The following is a 25,837-nucleotide window of genomic DNA, read 5'->3' on the forward strand; positions in this document are numbered from 1 at the left end:
TCCGCTGTCGTATTTTGCCCTTCATAATGCGCCTCACTTTCAATGGGAGACAGGTCTGGACTGCAGGCAGGCCAGTCTAGTACCCGCACTCTTTAACTACGAAGCCACGCTGTTGTAACACGTGTAGTATGTGGCTTGGCATTGTCTTGCAAAGACACTGCTTGGATGGCAGCATATGTTGCTCCAAAACCTGTACTTACCTTTCAGCATTTATGGTGCCTTCACAGATGTGCAAGTTACTCATGTCATGGGCACTAACACCCCCCCATCACAGTTGCTGGCTTTTGAACTTTGCGCTGATAACAATCAGGATGCTCCTTTTCCATTTTGGCCCGGTGGAAACGACGTCCATGATTTCCAAAAAACTATTTGCAATGTGGACACGTCAGACCACAGCACACTTTTCCACTTTGCGTCCGTCCATCTCAGATGAGGTCGGGCCCAGAGAAGCCGGCGACATTTCTGGATGTTGTTGATATATGGCTTTCACTTTGCATTGTGGAGTTTTAACTTGCACTGGTAGATGTAGCGATGAACTGTGTTAACTGACAATGGTTTTCTGAAGTGTTCCTGAGCCAATGTGGTAATATCCTTGACAGAACGATGTTGGTTATCAATGCAGTGCCACCTGAGGGATCAAAGGTCACAGGCATTAAATGTTGGTGTTGGGCCTTGCCGCATACATGCAGAGATTTCTCCAGATTCTCTGAATCTTTTGATGATATTATGGACTGTAGATGATGAAATCCCTCAACTTCTTGCAACTGTACTTTGAGAAACATTGTTCTTAAACTGTAAGACTATTTGATCACGCAGTTGTTCACAAAGTTGTGAACCTCGCTCCATCCTTGCTTGTGAGCGCCAAATCATTGTATTCTGTTTTTATTTACGTTTTACACAACGTCCCAACTTCATTGTAATTGGGGTTTGTAAGTGTACAACATCCACAGTACTCGTTCGGTGAAAAAATATATATAGAGTGTAACAAATTGTGTGAAAATCTTCCCTTGTTCCAGTCTTTATATCACGTCTTTTTTACTCTGCTCTGTAGTGTGGCTACACTTTAGAGAAACTAAAATACTGTAGCTTTTAAAGACAGTTAGTTGATTTGTTTACCTCAGACTGCTAAAGCCCCAAATAACTTCAGATAAACTTGTGACATATATTTTTTTTTTTACAGAATGAGATTTTGTTCCCAGCACCTGCACTTGGATGTGTGTACGTTTTCAGTGTATTGATCAGGAATGTGAGTATTGTTTAACTTGACAAAATGCACTTATCCTTTTAACACCGTAGTACCACAATCATTTTATGTAGTCTTGGTGAAATTCACAGATTAGGAGTTTTCTAAAAGATTACATTTTTAAGTTTAAGAACTTTGCCCACATCTTAGCATGTCACGCTTACAAATTATTATCTATAGTTTGAGAGTAATTTCCATATCAGGCTGTGGAGGGGACTGTGTTGGAGTAACAAGTCAGAAGGCTGTATTTTAACATTTGTAGGTGCGAAACCACTTGATATTTTAAGGAGACCTTAGCACAGTTTCCTTCTGTGTTTGTGGTGACAAAAAACACATATTTTTGACAGTAAATCAGGACCTATCACGTAGCTTGTGTGTTGATGAAACATCCTTTCATATACAACTACAGTGGCTTTGTGCCAAAGCCTGACTGAGCATAAGTAGAACATTGTCACAAAATAAAAAAATGTAACCTAAATAAACTCAACTTGCAACATCAAGACATGTATAGATTCAAAATGTCTGATTTGCTGAAACAACATTCATTATGGCGATTGCAGCGAGTCTGAAAGAACCAGCCGGTACTGCCCTTTAAATATCAAACATGTACCTGTGATTGGATCTGCAGCTGACACAAAGTCTAATCATGTATTGCAACAGCACTGTTGAGTATTAAACTGCAGAGTATTTTTATGTGTCTTCATTAAAAAGGCAGGTTTTCATAATTGCGCTTGCAGAATGTCGGCAATCAGTAGCTTCAATACAAAGTACCTGGACAGACCCTCAAAAATCATCGTGTTAAACTTAAGACTGGTTTGATTTTCAACAGGATGACTGATAATAAATGCAGACACACAGTGCTGTGTGGCTACCCATCCACCAAACAGCACGGCAGTCGATCAGACAGTGATTCAGTATAAACAGCCCTTACACTTTGAGTCTCCGAACTGAAACGACAAAGGGCCTCTTTGTCAGACTGCTGTTCATCTCCGCAGAGCCTGAGCAGCAGCGGACCTTTTTCACAGCTGGATGAAAAGACGCATTCAGACTCAGAAACCGCCGCGAGGGGCTGAATTATGTTCTGCATCAACACGTACCAGAGCTGACAGACGGCATCCCGAGTACCGCTGCCGAGGAGCCCTTCAAACATCATCAGTGTTAATTCGGTGTAGCATTGTGCAGCAAGGACAAAGACACAGCAGATATGAGATACACGGTTTGTTTATTATATGTTTTCCTCAACAGAGGCGTTAAAAACCACCTGGTGACAACAAACTATACTGGCGAATGAATAATCTCCTCACGTCCTGGTAATCAGCGAGGGCACATCCAGACAACTAAACTGTTCTCATTTGTAACCTCTGACCTCAGCGTCAACACAGAAATATTCAACTTTAACAGGCGTAATAAACTGCTGAGAATCAGAATCGGAGCGAGGTCAGAGAAGAACTTCAAAAACAGAAGCAGGATGAATATTCGACATATCGTTACCTTGGTTTCAGTTTTCTTTAAACCAGTATGAGTATACATAAACACATACAGACACGAGCCCGACAGCTTCCGTCAGCCCATGAATTAAAAAATATTGTGCAAATGCTTCTTACAAACTAACCTATGAACATTAACACACCCGTCAGTCGCTCCTCAGCTCACACGTCAAACTGCAGCACATCATCAGAGTACAGTACTTTTTTTCTTTTTCATAAAGCAACTTTAACACGTGACACATTCTGCTGAACCTCCCGACGTCGACACATATTAAGGCCGAAATCAATTTTCTTAAGACAATATGAGTAACTTATCAGAGGGGGGTAAAAAATCTGCAGTGGCCAACATTTTCTTGTCCGCACTGGAGATTATACACTGGGTTTATATAAAGGGTAAAAAAAATCTAAGTCATAGCATGCAAAACAAAATACAACAAAAGTAACAAACGCTTCAGTTTAAAAAAAACAACAAATCTGATGGCTTTGGCTCAGTCATCAACCAAGATGGCAACACATTTTAAAGTGTGTTAACTGCTGTACTTCTTATTCTGACTCTGGTGTCGATTAAAGTGTAATGGAGGGTTACAGACGTATCAGATGACTTGTTATGTAGTGTGAGTATATTGTTGAATTTGTGCCCGACTTGACTTGCTTGGAACTGTCATGGTTTCCTGCTGGCAAAATGGTTTGCTTTCAATTTCAGTTGCTGATGGAGTTAAAACCTATGATTGGTCGGTCCTGCACACCAACTGCAACTTGAGAAGTTTTTATTCAATCAACACAAAAAACAGATGACAGCCTGCAAAACCATGCTGTGGTGAATTTACTAAGTGCAGGTGTTCCTCTGTTTGGTTACTGATGTAAGGATCTTAAAAGTGTGTTGAGCAGTTTCACCCGGTTAGCTATTGTGATCAGCTAAGGAACCAGCCGACATTGAGGGGGTACAAGCTGCAGCCGCAAACCGAGAAAGCACCTGTTAAGGCAAGTGTGTCAAGTCGAGCCGTGCCACACGGTGGAAACAGCATCAGTGTGCTTTGAGAATAAAGGGTTCAGTATGCTTCAAATGAAAAGCTTTCTGGAATGATTCTTAACAGCATACCGACAATCATATACTTCCACCTACAACTTTTCCATTTGTGCATCTCTGCAGCACTTTAACTTTTGGTTTGAACAGACGACACTTCTCATACAAACAAGTTCATTTCAAGCATACTGACACCTTTAAGGCCCCGTCACACCAGGAAGCAGCACAGGTCTTTGTTTCTAGATGCTCTGTGACTAAAATAAAGGTAGCTGTTGAGCTAAACGCTAACACACTAGCACTAGTCAGTCACATTGACCACTGAGCTCGTTTCCTTTTCATCCGTCCCGGGATGAAACAACTGAGAAGCTGGAACCAGCGAATCTTTGGCATGTTTGCATTAGAAAAAATTGTTCGATAATCAAAATAGAATTTTTTTGCATTTTCAGCTGTTACATTTTTTGTAACTCCTGTGGATTTACCTTGTGAATTAATCCATTCATTGAATTGACTTTGCATTTTAAATGCTGGTGTGACCGGGCCTTCAGGGCTGTTGAGACCTTCATCTTATTGGGAGTTTTGAGTATTAAACAGCTTGTGTGGCATCCACATTTGGCCTTTCGGTTCCTTTTAGAGGTGGTGCAGATTGTAAATTTGTCAGAGGAGCTGTTCAGCTTAAAAACTTGCCGTGTTTGTCAGTTTCAATGCCTCGGCCTCGTGTCTCCAATCCCGTTGCCCTGCTGAACCAGCCATTCAGAAAACACAGCGCTCCTCTGCTCTTCCCTTCACACCAAGTGCAAATAAACGCCCGTACTTAAATTGTCCGATGACTGAGACACATGTAGGAAAAAAAAACCTCATAACATAAAAAAAAAACAGAAGATGATATGAAATGCCAAATGTCGCACAAGACATCCTTTCAGTCAGATTTGTTTTCCTCGCCGTCTTTTTCAGCTGGGGGCGTTTCCTGAGGCGGCTGTTGGGGTGAGTCTTCACTCTGATTGGTGGCTTCTGATGTTTGCGGCTCCAGTTTGGTCGGGGGCTCCTCTATCTGTGGCGCTGCGGTTTGTGTACAGTTGATGGGTGTGAGCGCTATGGCAGGCTGCAGGGGACAAAAAGAAGTGTCTATATAAGATGGCTGAACTGTGTTGGGCAGAAAACAAAATGTCATGAAGACAGAAAAGCTGCAGATAAGACAAACAAAACCAAAGACAATACAGTGATTCCTCTGTCCACAGCTAGATTTGAGGTTAAACGGACTGTTTTCATTCCAACCTGCTTTTTCAGTAAAACCAAATTAAAAGGAGACTTAAAGTTGTCAGAGGTATTCCTGTACAGAAAGATTACAGTCCAAGATGCGCATAAAGAAAGAGGAAGCATACCAAAGAAAATCCCACAGGGAAGTCCCACGAAACCACACAGACAACACAGGAGCTAATCTACAACCCCCAGGAGCACCTATGATAACTTCACTGCTAGCCTATCTCAGAAAAATGAACACAGACATCTACTCTGAAGGGAGGAATGACAAAAAAAAAAAAGAAACCTTCAGAAAGATCAGGATGTTTTAATGGTGTCAAGTAGCAAAGCCCAGATGAATACCTGCAGTGACATTCACAGACAGCTGAGCCCTCAGCAGCAGACTAGAGCACACCCACAGTAAAATAAAGGAGCAGCGATGGGAGGAAAGGAGGGGGACAGTGAAACAGAAAGAGGCAGTTGGAACGGATGGAATTATTTAAAGGGGTTACTCAACTTAAAACTCTACTTTACTCTGCATGTTATTTAACTAGATGTTTTTCTGTTTTCTTTTCTTGTCGTTTTTTTTTTTTTTTTTTTTTAAAGTCTTTTCTGTTCTTCGGTAGGCGGTAGGCAGTCATATCAAACTGGTATTCACCACAAATCCACTTCCAGTCCAGAACTGGCGCAACTCCCTGCGCCACAGAGCTACAGCGAGGCTGGTGAGCAGAGTGCAAGGCACCAGGTAGAGCAGGGCCGGCTGACCCATCTGCATCACCGCCAGGGCCACGAAGGTGATCAACAGGCCGATGCCGTACGCTGACGGGAGAGAGAGAGACAGAGAGACGTCCAGTCAACACTGAAGTTAATGCAGGTTTTTCACGTCGACACTGGGTTTATTTCACTACAAGTTACCTGTGCTGATGTGTGACTTCCTTTCCTTCTGAAACACTTACGTGGGTCATTTTTTGCCTTTTCTCCAGTGACAATCAGATCCAGAATTACCTGATATTTTTCAGTTAACTCACTGGTCCTACTATAATTCAAGGCCTTGTCCACACAGACAAGTATTTTTTTTTGTTTGTGTCTCCCTAATATGGACAGTAATAACATGCGCTCTGTCAATCTACACATTTAAATACGACAATGTAATAACACACAAGCTGACTTCACGTTTGTCAGTGATGCTACATACACTGATGAGACAGACTATTACAGTAATGATGTATTCCCCACCCCCCTGTGTTACTAATCCTGTCCGAATGGAGCTCATCATAACACTGCAGTGACATTTCACCAAGTACAGCTCCTCCCACCCCGCCACACATGTACGTACCGATCGTGCAGGCCACAAAGTAGATCCTGGAGGATTGTGTTAAAATGTCAAACCTGTGACAGTACGCCACCAGCAGACCTGACACAAGGGACAGCAGAGAGGCATTCATATCAATAATTGAGCCACGTGTCATCACATCGGACACAATTATTCTAAGTGTTTCCCTGCACTTTATTACATAGTTCAATGTAAAATTATTTTCTGCTTTTGACAACAAAACCACATCATTAGGTTTAAGCAGTTTCGGTTCCTCGTGTTCTGACGTCGGTTCATTACCTGGAACTAAGATATCACCAAAGCCCAGGAGGGAGAAGGGCCGGTCACAGAGAGCCAGGGGAGAGGAGTTTAACCTTGGCACTTTGAGCACCATGGGGAGCTGGAGGAAACACAAATACCCGTGTTAGTGTCAGCTAATCCTCCTCTGAGCTGAGGGGAGTCGAGGAAATTGAAACCGAGCTCACCTTTTCATGTGTGGCGGAGTCAGAGGGACCAGCCGCGACCTCCACCATTATACTCTCCCCGCTCTGTGGAGAGAAGGCCACGGGTGACGTGAGCATCACACACAGTAACAGAGACAGCAGACTCATGAATAACGAGAAAACAGTCCTGACGTACATTTGTTAAGAAGGGCGTAATAAATACGAAGAAAACATCGTAGACGAAAAGGACTGACAGCAGTAAGGTGCAGGCCTGCAGAGAGACAAGAACACATCAGGCAAGTTCAAAACCAACACGGCATGTAAACCAAACATTTGTAATTCCGTAACACAGGATTCGAATCTCCAAAAAAAGTTTTTATTTAAACCTTAAACGTGGGGAGTCTGACTGTTTTGAGCATGTAGAGGCAGAAGGCGATCCCCAGGGCGTCCTGTAACACCCACGCCCACCTGGAGGACACATAACGAGACTGTGAGTCATCATATAACGCACCTACAACCTGTCATCACACAGACGGAAAAATGCTACCATTATGTCACCAGACATTTAAAAAGCAGCACCCACAGAAGAGCACAGGTGTTCTTAAATCAACTAAGAAAAAAAGCTTCACCTATAGACAGAAACATCATCCTTTTTTTAAAATAAAATGTGTTGTCTTTTGTGTAAAACCCTTTGTACATTTCAAGGACTAACACACTACAATGATACTTTACTGGATTACGTGCAGACACTAAATGTTGTGTTCTGAGACTTGACGAACAAAGAAAGTGCGGCCCATGTGTCAAATGTTCACAGAGCAGCAGGAAACGGGAATCTGTGTTTCAGGCTGTCAGATTGATTGTAACAAAACTTCCTTGTCAAACTGGCTTTATGAAACATGTAAATATATACCAAAAAAAAAAATCTTAGTTGGCTGTAGAGACTGGCTGGTTCTTCTCCGTGCATGTGACTGGAAGTGACACTTACTGGTCTTCATTGCGATACACCATCCAGGTGACGCTGACACCGATGCAGAAGGCCGACAGCAGCAACATGCGGATCTGCGGCCGTTTGTGCAAGTACGGCAAGTTGTTCTCTGGGACCCTGAGTGATCAATAAATCAATCAATGAATATGACCAGGATAAACACATCACAGACATCTTGTAGGGGTGCTGCTTTAAATGTTCCTGGCTTTGGGTAAGGTGTCCTTTCTTTAAAGTAAAGTCAGGAAGACCTCGTTCAGACTCCACATTAGAAGCCCTGATTCGTCTTTTAAATGCTCTGTAAATGTCTTTACTAATTTAAATGGTTTTTATTTGTATTTTCTTATTTGATTATTAAACTGTTTATTAACATCTTCTATTTACTACAGAATCCTTCATTCTATGATACTCCTTTGCATATTTTATTTCAACTCAACTCAGCTCAACTCAACTTTATTTATAAAGCGCTTTAAGCAGCCATAGCTGGAACAAAGTGCTGTACATGAAAAGAAATAGAACATGAAACATAAAACATAGGAAACAGAAAAATAAAAATAATAAAACAATAAAAATGTTAAAACAATAAAAACCATAAGACACTAAAACACTAAACAAACAAGAGCAGAGTCTCATGCTGGGTTGAAAGCCGAGGAATAAAAATGGGTTTTAAGATGCGTTTTTAAAAAAAAATTTCATGTCTTAATCATACATTTTCGTGTACTGTATGTTTTAGTACGTGTGCAAGGCTGTGGGATAAATCAAGCTGTCTGAATCTGAATCTAATTTACTGATCCCAATACAGTACCTCAATAACAATTCGACTTGTGTTGATGTGACTTCTGGGCAGGTAAACTGATGAAAACATATTGACGTGTCTCACCTGCACTTGCAGAAGGGGAGTCTCCTGACAAAGGGCCACAGACAGCTGTGGAGGCCGACCGAGGAGGCCACACAGAAGATGGCTATGACCCAAATAGCTGAACAGAGAGGAAACAGCAGGCAGACAGGAGATAGTGCATATGATCACAGAGATATCCACTCATATTCTACAGGGAAATACAGTTTAAATATGTGAATGGTGGTTTGAGTTTCACCACCGTGCGTCCAGTATTCAGTGTGCTGACTGAATGAACAACAGCTGATCGAAGACACTCAGCGGTCTGTCAGCAGCTATCAGTTTGATCGGGGGAATGATCACAGCACTCGAGACGTTCACAGATTCAGATCTGTAAACTGCATCTACAGCCTCACAATGCTGGACACTGAGCAGCTCCCTAGAGGAAATGAGGGTAAAGAGTGTGCCGTTGCTCAAGCAGCTTGCAGGAAGTTTACACTGGAGCTACATGGAGGAATCATTAAGTAACTTTGTCATCCTGCGTTTGCTCAAATGGTCTGGGCTTTTTCCCCAGCTATCTTCTGATTCTACACCCTGCTGTAGGCCATCTGACACATACTGTGGGGAAGTGATGACACGTGAAAGAGAGAACGTAAAAGATATTTTAGTATCACAATATAGCTGATGATAATTCCAAAACAATCGGCGTATATATAGAGGTAAAAGAAAATGGAAAGAAAGGACAAACAGCAGCCTGGTGAGAGGAGCGCTTAAAGCGAGGCGCCTGGTCTCAATCGAGGTAAACAAGGAGGCCTGTAAGATGCAGCTGAAACCTAAATTTGAAATTGTTTTTCACACAAGGAAAGCATAATTAGTCATCATCTTCACAGCTTCTATTTCAGAAGCAGGGATGGAATTGATACGATTTTATCGAACTACAACTACATCTAACTACAAGGAATCTCGTTCAGTCTTTTCTTTGTATATCTTTAGAACCGTTCATCCAATCTACTTTATACTTCATACCAGTTTCTTGCTGATGACCAAAGGGAGTACTGTGCCATATTTGGGGAAATTTAGACATGTGACACATTCATTATTAGCTAGAGTTGGGCTCTCACAATATCCCTCTCAGATGATCTCGCTAGGAAAAACAAATCAAATGCCTTACTGAGTCATGCGAGACCACAACGAGCGAGGGCAAAATTACAGACTAGCTTTGAGAAGCAAACCATCCCTCACACAGCAATAAATACTGGGCAGACAGGACTGAAACCACTATTAATCTATTTCTCACATAAAAGTGGATCCGCACAAAGAGGGTTTTTTTTAAGACAAAGCATGAATATCTTTGATCATTATGTGTGAGCGCAGGTGTTGTACCCAGGCGGTCGTAGAAAAAGTAGAGTAGCACTAGCATGCTGCAGCACATGACCACGAACACACAGATCATGATGGGCGTGACGTCTACTGTCTCTTCGTCCTGCTTCTCCGCACCGTCGTCCCTCTTGTGCTTCATGTAGCGCCTGCAGGAGGAGAAACAAAATTCGGAGAGGCACGCTCATTTCACAGACTAATGATTGGTGTCTGTGCACACTCATCTGTTTGTGCCAGCTTATTAAACAAAACACAGTCCCGTGTAGAACAGCCAGTCAGCCTCTTGGGTTTTGTCCTTCCCTTGTTTTGTTAAACGGTATTCATAGATGGTTGGTGATTCCCCAAAGCAGCAAGGTCGATCACCCCACCATCCACAGTGAATATTTTACCATCACTTGACCGCCTGGCCGGCACTCGCTTCCTTCCTGAGTTCGAAACACACAACTCGTGATCCGGAATGTTTTTTGCCGGCGGTCCTGTGCGTCAGAGACCCCATCTGACTGTGCCCTCAGTCACCTTGGCAACTCCATCAGGAAGGACGGACTGGGATGGCTTAAGACAGTGAGTCACTCATGGCCTCAAATAAACAACAGTGGCCTTTAGTGGAGTCGCAGCGGTACAATGCAGACTGCTTGGTTTGAAAAGATGAGACGACTACGACCTTATTTCTCCAGAAAAGAGAGAAACTGAGCAGTCATACACTTTTATTTCTTTGCCAAGAAAACGGTGACTAATTTTCCCCGGAGATAACTCCCCTGATAATAACTTTTGATTCAAATTTAGCCACCAGGACTGAAAGCATGGCATGCACAGGGAAAGGGAAACTTCGGGTCCTGTAATAATGTGATGTTGTGGAAAGGACAAGGTTGGGTAAACTGTTACTGAACACTACGGGCCGCATAATCATGGACAGCCTAACTACCATTTCTGCCCCTCAAAAGACTTCAACTTAACATAAATTAGACTACTTTTGTAATACTTTCCATGTAATTGCAGTCAGTTTGGATTCAAAAGATGTTGAATTCTATGCCTTAAAATGTCTTGAATAGTCTTAAAAACAGATTTGATTATGAAGTTGACATTCTTTTATAAGTTTGCGTCAGCTCCAGTCTCGCTTTTCAATGAGTTTTGGGCAAAAATGTGTTCCCAGTGTAACAAAACTACAAAACAGAACAGAAACAGCCAATAACCTCTAATCTATCAGAGAACACTAGCTAGTGTGTCACCATGTGGTGTGTAGACTAACTCCTTGCATGAACAAAATACTTCCAGAAGTACATATTGTATCCGTTAACATTATTTTGAACTGATATGGGAAAATATGGCCAACAAGTTGAAGGCTCAAATTACGGTATTAGTCACACGTGAAGTCAGAAAAACAGAAAGATGATGGAAAGATCTATATACCGCCTGACAAAAACCAAATATGGTTTGATAAGACAACGTAAGCATTACCAAATTCCGGACCCAAGTAAGCACACAGCGCATTAGGATTGGGTTTTCTTGCCAGTATGGACATGAAAAGGGTCTTTAAAAGGCTGTAATCTAACTTGATGAAACCTACAGAAACCCTGTGTAAAAAAAACCCATATTAGATGTCCATCTCTACATCGTGTCCACCTACTTCTTGCTGTCTCTGCTGCCGGCCCAGTAGCCTCCAACGGCGACTGTTCCTACTGCCATCAAGAAGATGATCACCATGTTGTAGTCCACCACCGGCTCATTGGGTGCATACATGGCGACGAGTCGTCCTTTACCAAATGTCTGCAGGAGTTAGAGAAAGCACTGAGTCAGGTGAATCCTAAAAGATCCATTTTGTATTTTTGTTTGTCTGCTCCGAAATATATATATATATATATATATACACACACACACACACACACACACACACACACACACACACACACACACACACAACTGCCTCTGCGTGAAGACTGTAAAATGTTTAGAGGTGATCAGCAAGACAAAAACTGATAAAGTAGGAACCTTCAGGCATTTTGGTTTTTTTGCACCATCTGCTGTCTCACCTTGCTTATGTCCAGCATATCAGAGTAGCTGAGAAGTGCTACAGGAATGTCAATCTCCTCATACTGGGTCTTGTTTCCTGCTGGTGGCGTCTGTTAAAAATACATTTAAAATAAGAAACATGTATTTATGTTTTCTAAAGTGTTACAGCCAATTTAATCTTGATGCACACTGACTACAAGAAACAGCCTTAGGATGTTTGTAGTTCTGGGCAGGGTTACCAGTCTGTCCTTGCTGACGATGAGCAGGCCCTTGGCGCCGTTTATCTGGGCCAGTCGGACCTTTTCATAGAAAGTGCAGTTGCCTCTCATCACCATGGGGATGCGATTTGGGAAGCCTCCCTCTGGGACGTCAGAGGGTGAGCACAGGACCGATGATGTCAGGTCATGGATCTGAAGACGTGACTTTGAGACAAAATTCAAGAATGTTAACCAGAGCTGGAGGAAATTTTCAAAATGAATAAAAAAAACCCTGACTTTCTTGTTAATGACATTAATTCATGTTAATTTCTAACGAGCCTGGATACATTCGTTATTTTCAGAGACAGAGTGCCTCTTGAATAAATTCAAATGAGCTGGATCTGGTCCCTACTAGAGTGGAGTCAATACAGTTACAGTCTGATCCCTGATAATGGATGTGTGAAGCTATTTCTGCATTTTAAAAAGCTTTGACTGTTTTAGAGGATTTTTTTTTCTTTCTATTGACACAATTATATCCCAAATGGAATCCCATTCACTCGCACATGACCTAGAAACTGTAAATCATGCATTTATTTCCAGCAGCGTGGATTACTGTGACTCATTACAGTCTGATATCAGTCATAAAGATCTCAAACATTTCCAGCCTGTTCAAAAAGAAGCTACCACAGTCCTAACAGGCATTAAAGTGGAGATCAGATTTCTGCATCCCGTCCGAGGCCTCCTGAAACACATTTCATTGATCACATTCCTACCGCAATTCATTCCCAGTGTTCTGTGTGGCTGTGAAGCGTTTTGTCACCATTATCACCGCTCACAAAGACTTGGTTACACCTCTTGCTACTCACTTACTGCCTTATTTAGGTCTTGTGGTAGACGTGCCCACTGTGAGTTGAAGAATATGCAGTAATCCTTTCCTTTGCTCTTGCCCTTGTCACTGAAATGGGCCATGCCGAACTCTCCCACCACCTGTCAACACAACAGCAACGTCTGTATCACTCCATGTCAATCAAATGTTTGTAACTTTGATTTTCGTACCATAGACTTGATCTTTAATTCCAGGCACACATGAGCTGTGCTGTAACAACTTAAAAATGACTGATGACAATACTGATACTTGGATGTAAATAGAGTAGAGTAAATGCAAATGATAGACAAGTTAAAAAAAAAAAAAAAAATCATATTTAATTACATTTATTCATGGGTGTACAAAATACACCAATCCACACAGGGATGCAAGAGATGGATTTCTCATTTCACATTTTTTAATTTTGAAAAGTAGTTCTGAAAAGTAGTTAGTTCTTCTAACTTGTAGTTTATTCACACCTGAAGGTAAAAAAGGTGATGCTGTAGTGAATCGAAGGTAGGCATTATTGGCCCCATATATCAGCTTTAACTTCACCGATTCCGATAAATACATCATGTGAATTTCCCGAACGGAGGCAGCTAATTTATCAGTCTGACATATATTGTACATACCTAATCGAAAGGGAGTAAAATGTATTTCAAACTCGGTGCCAGGATATACAAATAAATTACATAAAATAAAACATATCATTATTACATAATATTACAACAGGGAAAACAAGACCAAATATAACACACACATAAATACACCATAACACAACAACGACGGATTGATGGCTCAGGTAAAAATGTAATTGATAACCTGCCACCTTTTTTAAAAAGAACATGCCCTCGCTTCACATTTTTATTCTGGCTTCGTTTTTATCTCCAGGCACACTGCAGCCTTGTTTACTACGGACCACAAAAACTAAAGAACCTGCCCACTGATGATATAATGTAGTACATATGGTCCATCTTCTGTTGCTCTACCCTGAGCCGCACAGGCAGCAGTCCAACAACTCTAGATTCATCACTATCAACACAAGTTTGTTGAGTTCATGTGCTGTAACAAATACTGAATACTGAAGGCAGAATTTTACACTTCGAAAATGTCGGCCGTTCATCCGTATTTTGTCTTTGTCCTGAAATTGTTCAGTTTTGAGGAAATGTTGAGAGTCTCGCTGGCAGCTTGTAAAAGGCCCATTAGTGTGAAGGGATGGTATGAGGCATAACCACCTGCGCAAGGTGAATAGCTGAAAGTATGAGAACAGTTAACTCATGGAATAAGAAATCAGGAGGCACGGTGTCCAGAGAAAAGGGAACGAACAGCTGAACATTCCGCAGAAAGTGTGTATTGGTCTTTGTTACTTTCTCTTTCTCTGAAAGGAAAAATCTATAAAAATGAAACAATAATTTTTTTTTTACATTTTTAAACAACAGAGGTGAAAACTAACAACACTTGTAAATTAGAGGAACAGTTTTTCACCAGTGTATTTAAAAAATTGCCATAAAACGTACACTGCATTTTGGTATTCAATTGCAGTTGTGATTGCTATTAATGTATAATAATAATTATAATAACAAATAAATATAATGGTATGGACAAAATATTATGAACAAGTTTCAGTATGAAGCAATACAGTGCAGCAATAGCACAAACTACCATGCAGGTGAATCAACAGCTTGAAGATCTGAATATTTCACTGTTAGGTGAGTCTCATAAACTAGACGATAATGTCAGATGGCCTTCTGTTATCCGATCCTTGACTACAGTCATCATGATGCTAGGTACCTGAGTTAAAACACTTTTTCTGTTCGTTATAGCAGTCAACAGTCAGCTGAGAAGAAGAACTACCGGTCAGCATTACTTATACTTTGACTCAGCGGGTCAAAGTACAGTTAGTTTAAATATTTTACCAAGTGACATTATGATGAGCAGACGAATGTTTTGCCCTCAAGTCCTAAAATCTCAGACGCGTTACCACAGGTTTATAACTGTAGCATGATGTGAGTTGTTAGCTAACATTTCCCGATGCATTTGTCTGTTAATCTCTACCAAAACGCGGTCCGTCATGAACCTTGTGTTGGTCTCAACATCGCGGCGAAGCAGAAACAATCCTCCGTGGTTAACGTTACGAGGAAAAGGTGAGTGTTGTGCGGGTCTCCAGGGCCCACGGTGATCTCCGCAAGCTAACAGTCATAGCATCTAAGCTAATAATCCCAGAACCCCGTCAGGAAAAAAAACACAACCTGTCCGTGTCGGCCACGTGCCGCTGTACGCAGTAAACACGCAGAGAAACAGTTTTTGAGGGAAATACACTCGGTCTCTCTCACCTTTTGGATGAGAAAAGCGGCCCAGAACAGTGTTTCAGGGACCCTCATGATGCCTAGCTTGTTGTTGTTTCCCCCATCGACCAACCAACCGCTCGGCTCCAGCCCCTCACACTAGCCCCCACCAGCTGTTCTCACAGACCACGCCCCCTTTCTCATTGCGGGAGTTTTAATTGGCTGTGATCGTCACGAGCGAGTGGCCACGTCCCTGATTGATTAAAGTCAAAGTCAGTCAAAAAGACAAAGTCCTTTAAAATCTGTGAGAACTTGAAACAGGCTAACAGAACATTGTTTGTATGGTTTAATGAATTATGTTAAAATAATACAGGCTAGGTTATAAACTAAGCTTGCTAAAGGAGACATACAGTATTATGCTCATTTTCAAATTTATTATTTTATTTTGGGTTTACTACTAGAATAGGTTTACTGGCTTTAATTCTCAAATCAGTTTTTCATCAACACCATACTGTCCAGTGCTTAAGATCTGTATTCCCCCTCAGTCGCACCTCCTCTGGAATACCCAGTCCACCCTGATTGGTCAGCTGAAACACACCTGAGCCAGCACCAGAGCAGCTGTGCTAAATCAATTCCTACATGCCAAACTAGCAACCAAGCAGAAATTGTACAAATGTGTGACATGGTGGCGCAATGTGATGTTGTGATTTTAGGCTTAACTTAAAAGACCTTTTACATGTACAAGAACCTATTTTGGTCTTCTACTGTTTTTAAATGCAGAGAAGTTTTTAATCTGGTACAATGCATTAAATGGTAACATTTATGTTTAATTTTGCACATGGTCCCTCTACAAATAATATAAATAAATAAGGATTTTGGCAATTGGTGATAAGTTATGTTAAAGCTATATTTAGAGCTCCAGATCAATGTTGCACATTACAGAAAGTCCTCATCAAGAAAAATGGTGCATCAATGTTTGGTATTGTTGAACTGGCCAAATACATTTTAAATGGTAATAAATATTATAAAGTGTATACATTTTTTAAAAACAATTTATTATAACTTTTCCTTCAAGACAAGTTATGTCAAGTTATTCATCCAAATCCAAAGTACCATAACCACACTTACTGTATAAGGACAAAAAGTGATTAGTGTGTATTTATCATTATTACTAGGTTACCAGTGTTGTTTGCATGACCTCAGTCTTTATCTCTGCATGCTCGATCTTGTTATTCACTGACGTACTGCAGCGAGTCGATTCACTCTGCATGATGTCATTCCATATGCTCGTCCTGCTGCCGGATATTTACCTGCATCAAGCGCAACATCACCGGAACTTCAGCGAATTCTGCCTTCACAATAAATGGGGCGATTTTGTTGTGTGTCCCATTTAGCTAATTTGGCCCGGGCCAGTATCATCAGCTGGTATTTGCCTGTCACAGATATATCTTTATTACCGTATATGTTGTCCAATGTGTGCCAAAATGAAGAGGTTAGAATGCAGACGAAAATGCTTGGGTAATTTATAATTATTAAGTCCTGAGATAAAAATAAGGGTTAGGGTTAGGGTTAGTTTGCTGTTTCAGAGCAGTCGTGTCATTTGTGACAATAAATGCTGTTGTTTAACCGTAAACAATCATCACATTTGATGGATCATGATTTTTGGTCAATTGATATTGCAATTTTTCCCTGCTGACTGAGTATTGATATCAGCGTGGGCCCAGAAAAACAAACGTTCGATCAGGCTGTTGTCCAAATTTCCTATTCAATGCAGCCTTCATTTATATTCAAACATATATATATATATATATGTATATATATATATATATATATATATATATATATATATATATATATATATATATATATATATATATATATATGTTTATCTATTATTTAAATATGTTTTCTGTGGACATGATGGCCTAATTGTGGACTCAAAAATGTTTCCACAACAGCATAATTCTGGTGAAGAAATCAGGAATCAGTGCACTTAATCTCCTCTTTTTTTTCATAAAACACCTAAACGTCAGACGAAGCTTAGGAAGGAAAAATAATAATGTAATATGACTGAGTGAAAAAAACAACCTTGAAACCCAGAAAAAAAATTGTCTTGGCATTCTAAATGGTAGCAAATGTTTTTACTTATTTTTAGTATGCAATGTGTAGATACTTTGATTAATAACATTTATGTGTAGATACTACAACAAGTTCCTTAAATATATATATATATATATATATATATATATATATATATATATATATATATATATATATATATGGTGTTTAGTATTAAAGCACATCGATACAAAGCACACTGGTTGGGCTTTTATTTCGAACGAGATAACCGGAAGTTGTCTGTGTGTTTCACCGGTGCTGCCTTGACACAGGTCCGTCTGGGAATTTTACACACAACTACTTTGGAGGGGGAATGCAGCACTCGTAGCCAACCGTACTGTAAGTATACGCTGTAGCAATGTCTTCACACTTTATTTAGCTAAATATACACTTTTCTACCGGTATGTAGATGTTATTAACCAAATGATTTCCTCACTGAAGTAACACTTTCACAGTCAGAGAAAGCCGGCGTTTATACAGGATCTTAACGTTAGCTTGTCAACCAGCTAAGCTAGCTGCCTTCTGTCGCTGGGATTACTTTTATTTGTTCCTTTTAATGTTATTGCATTGCTGTCATTTTGAATAATTTAATATCTTGTACTTGTGGCACTAATTGTATCTAGTGTTAGTAGCTATTAGCTCGACCTTTACGATGTTTTCACCGGTGGAATAAAAGACGTCTTTGCTGCCTGCTTGTAATGTAAACGACAGCATCCTTAACAGCGCCTAACACATATGTTATAAGCTACAAACGCATATAGTTGTTTTAGTGTTTTTTTAATATTCCAGTAGCACGAAACGAGGCTTAAATGTGACAAATACATGCTAGTTTGGCTGGATCCCAGTCCCTTTAATAGAGTTAGAGATATGTGGTCGAGGCAGGAGATGATGTCAGTAGGACTGGTATGCAGAGGGCTGACATCAGCCACAAAGTCTGTGAAAACTAAAGCTGTGTTGACTCGGGCCAAATAAGGAGGAAAGAAACCAAGGGACTCGGAGGTTAATCAGGATATGATCGTCTCTGGCTCATAACTAAGACTTTTATAACAATTTAGATCTACTAAGATGGCTTTGTTTTGACCACTTGGCTCTGTTATTTCCACAACCACTCACTGCCACTGTGTATTGTGTTAATACCTTTCTCTTCTCTTTCCCACTGCAGTGATTCTAAAGGCATTGTTCCCACCATCGAGAGTCGGCACATCATGGCTGGCTTCAGGCAAGAAGATGTTGAGTTGTATTATGAGATGGGAGAGGAGCTCGGCAGGTAGGTTATTGTCTTTTCTTTCTCTGACAAAACACATATCTAAAAACATCAGTCGGTTTTAGAAAATATACTGTTCAAACTTGATTGTAACATGTGTCTTGTGTGTAGGAATCCAAATACAAGTGTGTTGTGGTGCTTTAAAGTTTAGTCTCTGTTCATTTATGCCGTGTTTGAAGGCCATCAGAGATTCGTGTTTTCGCATAAGTGTTGTCGTGAATACAAATGTCTGCCTGCTGAGCGCTGACATTGAAAAACTGTGCAGTTTGTAGGTAGCATATGCATAGTGAAATAATTCAGGTAAGGGTTTAAAGCAAAGGAACAGAACACTGCTGCAGTTTTCATTTAAAGCTGTACAGCAGAGCACAAATGCAGTGCTTGTAGTTTCTCACTAATAAAACCTCATGTGGGCGTGAAGTGTGTTCAGATCACACAGAGTTACATGAGTGTTTGAGATGCATTTCGGTGCCAGGTATGAGCCCTTCAGCAGCATACTAAATATCCATTTTTTTTACATTGTGCTTGATAGTTTGCAGACGAGTCATCACATTTTAAAGTTCAAACTCAACTTTCTTTACATGAGCTGTTTTTTTCTGCAGTAATGCAGCAAAAGTGTGACATCACTGCCTCTCAATGTGCCTTTCCACCTCTGCTATGGTGTAGAGGCTCTAAAGGAGAGGGCACTGTGTGTGTGTGTGTGTGTGTGTGTGTGTGTGTGTGTGTGTGTGTGTGTCTGTGTCTGTGTCTGTGTGGGTGATGAGAATGAAAGGTATGTGACCATTAAATGTGGGAACACTCAATCCTCTGAACCTCATGCATTATGCAATTCTTTCTCCTCATCTGAACAGTGGTTTTATTGTCTTATCAGCAATGTTGTTTATTATTTATTTACATGACGACATCGAGGCTATAATCTGTGTTGAGGGTCACAAGAAGAGGTTGCTTCATTTTAAGAGGCACAAGCCAAACAAATTTGTAAATCACAACTAAAGTATTGTGTATATTCTTTGATAACATGAACCTGGAACTGAACACAAAAAGGTAGGCAGGTGTATGTTATCGTAATATTTTTTAACCCCCTTTGTTTTCTCTCCTCCCTGCAGCGGACAGTTTGCCATTGTTCGTAAGTGTAAGGAGAAGAGCTCGAGTGACGAGTACGCAGCCAAGTTCATCAAGAAGCGGCGGCTGTCGTCCAGCCGGAGAGGGGTGAGTCGCGAGGAGATCGAGCGGGAGGTCAACATCCTGCGGGAGATCCAACACAGCAACATCATCACGCTGCACGACATCTTTGAAAACAAGACGGACGTGATCCTGATCCTGGAGCTGGTGTCCGGAGGAGAGCTGTTTGACTTCCTGGCTGAGAAGGAGTCTCTGACGGAGGAGGAAGCCACGCAATTCTTGAAGCAGATTCTGGACGGCGTTCAGTATCTGCACTCCAAACGCATCGCTCACTTTGACCTTAAGGTCAGCAGTCTGTTTGGTTAAGACGGCTTGTTTGTGAGGCTCTGGGCCAGCAGTCATAATTGATGTGTCAGAGAAGTTTCGTTACTTGAACTATCTGAAGAGTTTTTTCCATTTGAAAGAGGGGGGAGGCTGTAGACACGAGCATGATCTGATATAACCATGTTGGTGTTGCTCCTACAACTAAAAGAACTTAACTGACAATTTAAAAAAAAAATGAAAATAACAAGTCAACTAAGTCTCAAAATAATACGTCAGCAATATAACAATAAGTTACACACTTGTATAGAATCACTGTATCGTATATAATCCACAAAATGTTGTGATCGTATTGTATTTAACCTTTTCTATCTGTGAGCTGCTGGCCCAACACACGATGAGCTGATGTCCTGGTAACTTACAGTGTTTCTTTCTTAGGTCACTGTTTACATGTGTACTATATACAATGACCTCATTCTCTCACTAATGTTCAGCCTTTGTCCTTTTTTGTATCTTTCAGCCTGAGAATATCATGCTGCTGGACAAGAACGTCCCCAACCCCCGGATCAAGCTGATCGATTTTGGGATCGCTCATCAGATTAAAGCGGGAAATGAGTTCAAGAACATTTTTGGAACACCAGAGTTTGTTGGTGAGATCATGTTTCTCTCCGCTTATTTCACAGAGGGAAAATGTGTGCTGGTGTGTGCCCACGCTGGCAAGTAAGCTAAACCTTGTAAGTGGATGATGAGTGCGTTTCAGATCTCCACATCTGCTTTGAATTAAAGTGCTCATTCCTCTGTGCTTTACAGCGCCTGAAATAGTCAACTATGAGCCACTGGGACTGGAGGCGGACATGTGGTAAGATGTCAACATGTGTTTTTTTGTCCTCTGAAGCTTTTTACTGACCTGTGTGACAGTTTTTATTCATTTCTGGTCCTTCTCTTCTCTGCAGGAGCATCGGGGTCATCACATACATTCTGTGAGTAATGATGCACATCACAGCTGGCTGTTTGCGTCTGTAGAAACATAAATCACTTTGCTCCTCGTGCATGTGTGTTATAAAGCCTTTTATCTTATCGTCTGTGTTCCTGTAGGTTGAGTGGAGCTTCACCGTTTCTGGGAGAGACCAAGCAGGAGACCCTGACAAACATCTCCGCTGTCAACTACGACTTTGATGAGGAGTATTTCAGCAACACCAGCGAGCTGGCCAAGGACTTCATACGCCGCCTGCTGGTTAAAGATCCCAAGTAGGAACTTTTTCAGATTCCATGACGAAAGTGAGGTGGAGTAATGTCTGTTTTGTAGTAATATTAAAGTGTCATTTTCTCACTGGTGGATTTTATTCTATTGCAGAAAGAGAATGACGATCGATGACAGTCTTGAACACCCCTGGATTAAGGTGAGCGTTTCATTTAGCATTCATTTCTGCGGCTGTAGTGCAGCATCCACAGTGAGGTGCTCATCTGATAAGCTGAAGATTGTGTTAACTGAATGTTTGCCGAGCCCGACTGAAAGTGAAGATCAGTCATTATACCTGTCTTGCTCATAATCTTTGAAATTGTTTACCTCTAAATTACAGATCTCTTGTCGTTGTCTTGTCTTAAAACTATCTCGTCAATTGGGAAGCATTTTAAGTGTTGTTTTGAAAAGTTCTATATATTAATTAAAGACAGATACATTCAGCAGATATTCAAAGATATGTTTAGGCATTTATAAAACAGTTTCTCCATTATATAGTGAAGAAAGCTGTGTCAAAACTGTTTATTTATGTGAAAAAATACTATTTTTTTAAACTGTCAGTGTTTAATCTACTTCTAAAATCCAATATTAGTTGGGGGATGTTATCATATTACCATTCTTATTTCAGAAGAAATAAAAAATGCAATGCACGTCCTTCACTTTTAGAATTAAATACTGGATGCTGATTCCTTAATGTAGTAAATAATTAAAAAAGAAAGACCGGGACGGGACTCCAATTAGACAACTTAACATTTCTCCAATGGATTCAGTGTGTGTTCTGGAAATTTCACAATCAGTACATACAGGTGAGGTAATGACAGCAATCAGCCAAAAAACTCTCAAGCACAGAGTCTCTTGATATATGTAAATGAAACTTTAAAAGTAATGAAAAATAAAGTACATATTGTATTTAAATCATAAGAAAGAGTCAAAAGAAAATCTCCACATTCATCACATCGGAAATGAGGGTTTCAAGAAAGTGTATCTATAACCATCTCTGTGTGACACCTTTACTGTCTCAGTGTCCATGTAATGTAAAGCCGTGGTTAGGACTATTACTGCCTTGTCACTGGTTATTAGTTATCATAATTACAAATCAAACACATCCTTATTTCAGACCTCTTCACTTTTCTCTCTCCAGGTGATCAAGAGGCGAAACGTCCGCCCAGAGGAGAGAGACCACAAGACTGAGCGCCGACGCCTGAAGACCACTCGTCTGAAGGAGTACACCATCAAGTCCCACTCCAGCATGCCGCCCAACAACACTTACGTCAACTTCGAGCGCTTCTCCCAGGTCCTCGAGGAGATCTCGGCAGCGGAGGAAGGCCTGAGGGATCTGGAGCGCAATCAGCGCTCGTGCCGGGAGGACGTGGCGGCGCTGCTGTCCATCTACGAGGAGAAGGAAGGCTGGTACAAGGAGGAGAACCAGAGCATCTCCAGCGACCTGAGCCACATCCGCCAGGAGCTGCAGCGCACTCAAGCCCAGCGCAAGAAGAGCCAGGAAGAGACCCGGCTCACCATGCAGGCGGCCAACATCCTCAAGCGCAAGTTCGGGCGCCTGGAAAACCGCTACGACGTCCTGGCTGAGCAGGTGGCCTCCGAGGTCCGCTGGGTGGAGGAGCTGGTCAAGTCCATATCTGCAGAGAGGGATGGCTTGGGCAGCACGCCTTGAGCCGGGCTGACGTTCAGCAATGACACTTTTCCTACTCAAGTAACCTCCTGCCCGTCTTCTCTGCATGTGTCTGACACAGTGGAGTGTGAGTGGGTCAGTCGTCATCATAAGCTACGCTGCTGCTGCCCATCGGGAAAAATATTCCACCATTTTATAACGTGCTTGAGAGAAGGAGCAGGAAGCAGAGAGGCAATACAAAGAACCCATTCCCCCCTGAAAAAGCTAATTCCTGTGTTTTATACATATATTTATAATTTTAGATATTTTACGTTCTGATTTTTTGACTGTCTTTTTGCATCGTACTTAACACAAATATTTGCAAACGTTACTGGCTTTTTGTTGCAGTTGTCAGTTTGGCAGTTGTAAAATAGGTTCATTTATTTTTCTTAATTTCCTTATGACATCTTCAATTCCCAGTGCTGTAAAAGACATAGATGTCGGCTCGTTTTCCTCAGGTTATCGGCCAGTCTTGTGAGAAAGCTTCACAGTAGACAGTTTAGTGTAGAGTTCAGGGGTATTTATTTATCCAGATACGTTTCAGATTCAATTGCAGCTGACATTTAAATTCTCTCATACGTTGGAACAGAGTGGTGAATAAAAACATGCAATAAATATAAAGCCTCAGCATAGAAAAGCTCTGTTTTACAGGTCTGTGAATAAAATATTATTAATACTATTTTGTAATTTACAAATGCAGGTTTCGCACGATCACCTCACCTGCCGTCCCCTGACTGAAAGTCTTAAGATTGTGCTAGATTAGCATTTAGGAGATGCACAGTGCCGGTCGATCCCTCTCTGCTTTATCTATCATTTGTACCAAATTACAAGGTTCTTTCAGGAAACCTGGCAGAGTTGAAATAAAGAGATCAGCAAACCAAAAACATCTTGTTTGAAGGACTTATCTTCAATTTGGATATTTTTGGTGTGTGCATCCCTTTTTTAAAGTCGGATCATTTGTGATCCGTCAGGATTTAGTTGTCTTTTTTGTTTTCTATTCAGGAAACCTCTGAGGAAATTACTTTGAAAATGAATCTTGAATTACAGACCCGTAAAATGAAGCGTTACCAGATTCAGAATGTATAGACTCATCTTTGCAGTGCCTGTTAACTGATCGACCGTATTGCCTCTGCGAGCGCTCATTTGTCATCGAGTTAAAGGAGTATTCCGGTAATTTAAAACCTTGACCCAATACTAACATGTTTGAGGAAGTAAATGATTCATACTTGCCAAGAATTTTTGAATCACTTCAGTAGACATGGCTGTAATGGCTGACTTACCCTCAGTTACGCCCACTAGAAGTGCTTGTTCTCGTCACTGAGGCCGACATTGCCACATAAACAATTCCCACAGGGACAGACTTTTTTATTGAATAAGATCTGGGTTTGCCACAAGGAAGTCTCATCTGAGGAGAAGTGTGGCTCAAACATGTAAATATCAGTCCCAGGATTAAAAATACCCGAATTCCTCTTTAATGACATTTCTATCACATTGATGCTGCTCAATGTCTTAAACGCAACAACTTTTGCACAGTAGCCTTGTAAACCAAATATAGTGTGCATGGAAACTTTGTCCGTAAACTGTAACTCTTGTCCTTCTGACCGCCTCTGCACACTGAAACATTCCATCAGTCCGTCTCACATCCAGCCAACACATTCCCCATGTAGAGCATAGAAAGTGTATTATTATTGTTATTATTATTTTTGTTATTATTATATAGTCAGTAGTATTTTTGATTAGAGAAATGTACCATTGTATCGTTTGCACTTAAATGATTATCGCGGTGTCCCAAAATATATTTTAATCTGTCTCTTACGTGTACGAAGAGGTGCAAAGAGGAAATGTCTGGGCTCGTCTCAAATAAATAAAGTTATCACTGTTACCGAGTCGGGCTCTCGGGTTGTTATTGTATGAATGTGAGTGTTGTAGCACACTGTCACCAAGCAGAGAACATCTTGTCAAATATGTGAGGACTGTGATGATGATGGTCATGATCGTAGTTCTTTGTGGCAGCACAATTTACATTTACCGCTCTGATAGATGATTCTGTTTGTCAGTTATACCTTGTTTTCCCCCATTTGTGGAAAGTAACTGAATACATTTACTACAGCTACTGCACATGTGTACAATCTTAGGCCAGTGCTACTCGAGTATTTCTATTTGATGCCACTGTTTACTGCAATTCAAAGGGAAATATTGAATTATTTTACTGTGCTACATTTATTTGACATCTGATTAAGATGATACAAACTAAACATATTGTGACAAAATAATGATGTAACAGATTAAAGTAGCCAAATTATTTAAAATATTTTGAATTAGTCCCTTCAACCAGCGACAGTGGTGGAATGCAGCTTTGACATTCACGTATCAATTAAAATAATCAAATAATATCATATATAACACTCACATAAAATATTTTCCTGCATTATGAGGAAGTTACCTTTACTTTCAGTACTTTTAGTCGGATTTGCTCCAATTATTTCATTTACTTTACTCATATAACATATGAAGTGTAGTTTAGTAGTGTGGCATTTTAAAAAAATATGCCAATGTGAATGCATTTTTTTAAAGTTTAAATTAAATTAGATTAATAAAGATTTGTTCATAAGCTTTGTTTCTCAATTGTTACATTTAATGTTAAGTGTTTATCATGTAGAAGTAATGCTTTCTTGTAATAAATCACACATAAAGTTAATTTACAGACACATATTGAACCTTCACAATATAATCAGATGGAAAATGTACAATTAAAATATTTAGAGTCAAAGTTTTAGGCATTTTGTTCAACTAATTCTCTCAATGGTCTAAAT

At 40.6% G+C, this 25,837-nt stretch overlaps 2 protein-coding genes across 3 annotated transcripts; one reads left to right on the top strand and one right to left on the bottom strand.

The window, feature by feature from the left end:
• Window positions 1–2,446: 2,446 nt before the first annotated feature.
• sppl2 (signal peptide peptidase-like 2) lies at window positions 2,447–15,470 on the bottom strand. The gene is made up of 15 exons (XM_030402164.1): window positions 15,342–15,470; window positions 13,014–13,130; window positions 12,186–12,368; window positions 11,967–12,056; window positions 11,564–11,703; window positions 9,946–10,088; window positions 8,608–8,704; window positions 7,731–7,847; window positions 7,132–7,213; window positions 6,942–7,016; window positions 6,788–6,850; window positions 6,603–6,702; window positions 6,327–6,404; window positions 5,649–5,809; window positions 2,447–4,853 (listed from the first exon to the last, which is right to left on the bottom strand). The coding sequence occupies exons 1-15, from the start codon at window positions 15,387–15,389 to the stop codon at window positions 4,671–4,673; spliced, it is 1,677 nt and encodes a 558-aa protein (XP_030258024.1). The 5' UTR covers window positions 15,390–15,470; the 3' UTR covers window positions 2,447–4,670.
• Window positions 15,471–17,664: 2,194 nt separating this feature from the next.
• Window positions 17,665–24,910, top strand: dapk3 (death-associated protein kinase 3). 2 transcript variants are annotated; one of them, XM_030402165.1, is made up of 9 exons: window positions 17,665–17,750; window positions 18,574–18,678; window positions 19,779–20,139; window positions 20,636–20,765; window positions 20,926–20,974; window positions 21,069–21,095; window positions 21,211–21,363; window positions 21,470–21,515; window positions 22,497–24,910. In XM_030402165.1, exons 2-9 carry the CDS (start codon window positions 18,617–18,619, stop codon window positions 23,025–23,027), a joined length of 1,359 nt encoding a protein of 452 aa, XP_030258025.1. In that variant the 5' UTR covers window positions 17,665–17,750; window positions 18,574–18,616; the 3' UTR covers window positions 23,028–24,910. The 2 variants fall into 2 exon arrangements, with proteins under 2 accessions (XP_030258025.1, XP_030258026.1); XM_030402166.1 differs by lacking the exon at window positions 17,665–17,750 and adding an exon at window positions 17,786–18,410.
• Window positions 24,911–25,837: the final 927 nt, after the last annotated feature.

This window comes from Sparus aurata, chromosome 21, assembly GCF_900880675.1.
Source record: "Sparus aurata chromosome 21, fSpaAur1.1, whole genome shotgun sequence".
In the NCBI taxonomy this organism is placed as follows: domain Eukaryota; kingdom Metazoa; phylum Chordata; class Actinopteri; order Spariformes; family Sparidae; genus Sparus; species Sparus aurata.

What these genes read in the sequence shown, in the direction of transcription:
- dapk3 (XM_030402165.1), top strand. Translation starts at nt 18,617, where the DNA reads ATGGCTGGCTTCAGGCAAGAAGATGTTGAGTTGTATTATGAGATGGGA. An exon ending in TGGAACACCAGAGTTTGTTG is followed by an intron (nt 20,766 to 20,925) that starts GTGAGATCATGT and finishes TGTGCTTTACAG; the next exon opens with CGCCTGAAATAGTCAACTAT. An exon ending in GGACTGGAGGCGGACATGTG is followed by an intron (nt 20,975 to 21,068) that starts GTAAGATGTCAA and finishes TCTTCTCTGCAG; the next exon opens with GAGCATCGGGGTCATCACAT.
- sppl2 (XM_030402164.1), bottom strand. Translation starts at nt 15,389, where the DNA reads ATGAGGGTCCCTGAAACACTGTTCTGGGCCGCTTTTCTCATCCAAAAG. An exon ending in TCAGACTCCCCACGTTTAAG is followed by an intron (nt 7,017 to 7,131) that starts GTTTAAATAAAA and finishes GTCTCTCTGCAG; the next exon opens with GCCTGCACCTTACTGCTGTC. An exon ending in TGGTGATATCTTAGTTCCAG is followed by an intron (nt 6,405 to 6,602) that starts GTAATGAACCGA and finishes CCCTTGTGTCAG; the next exon opens with GTCTGCTGGTGGCGTACTGT.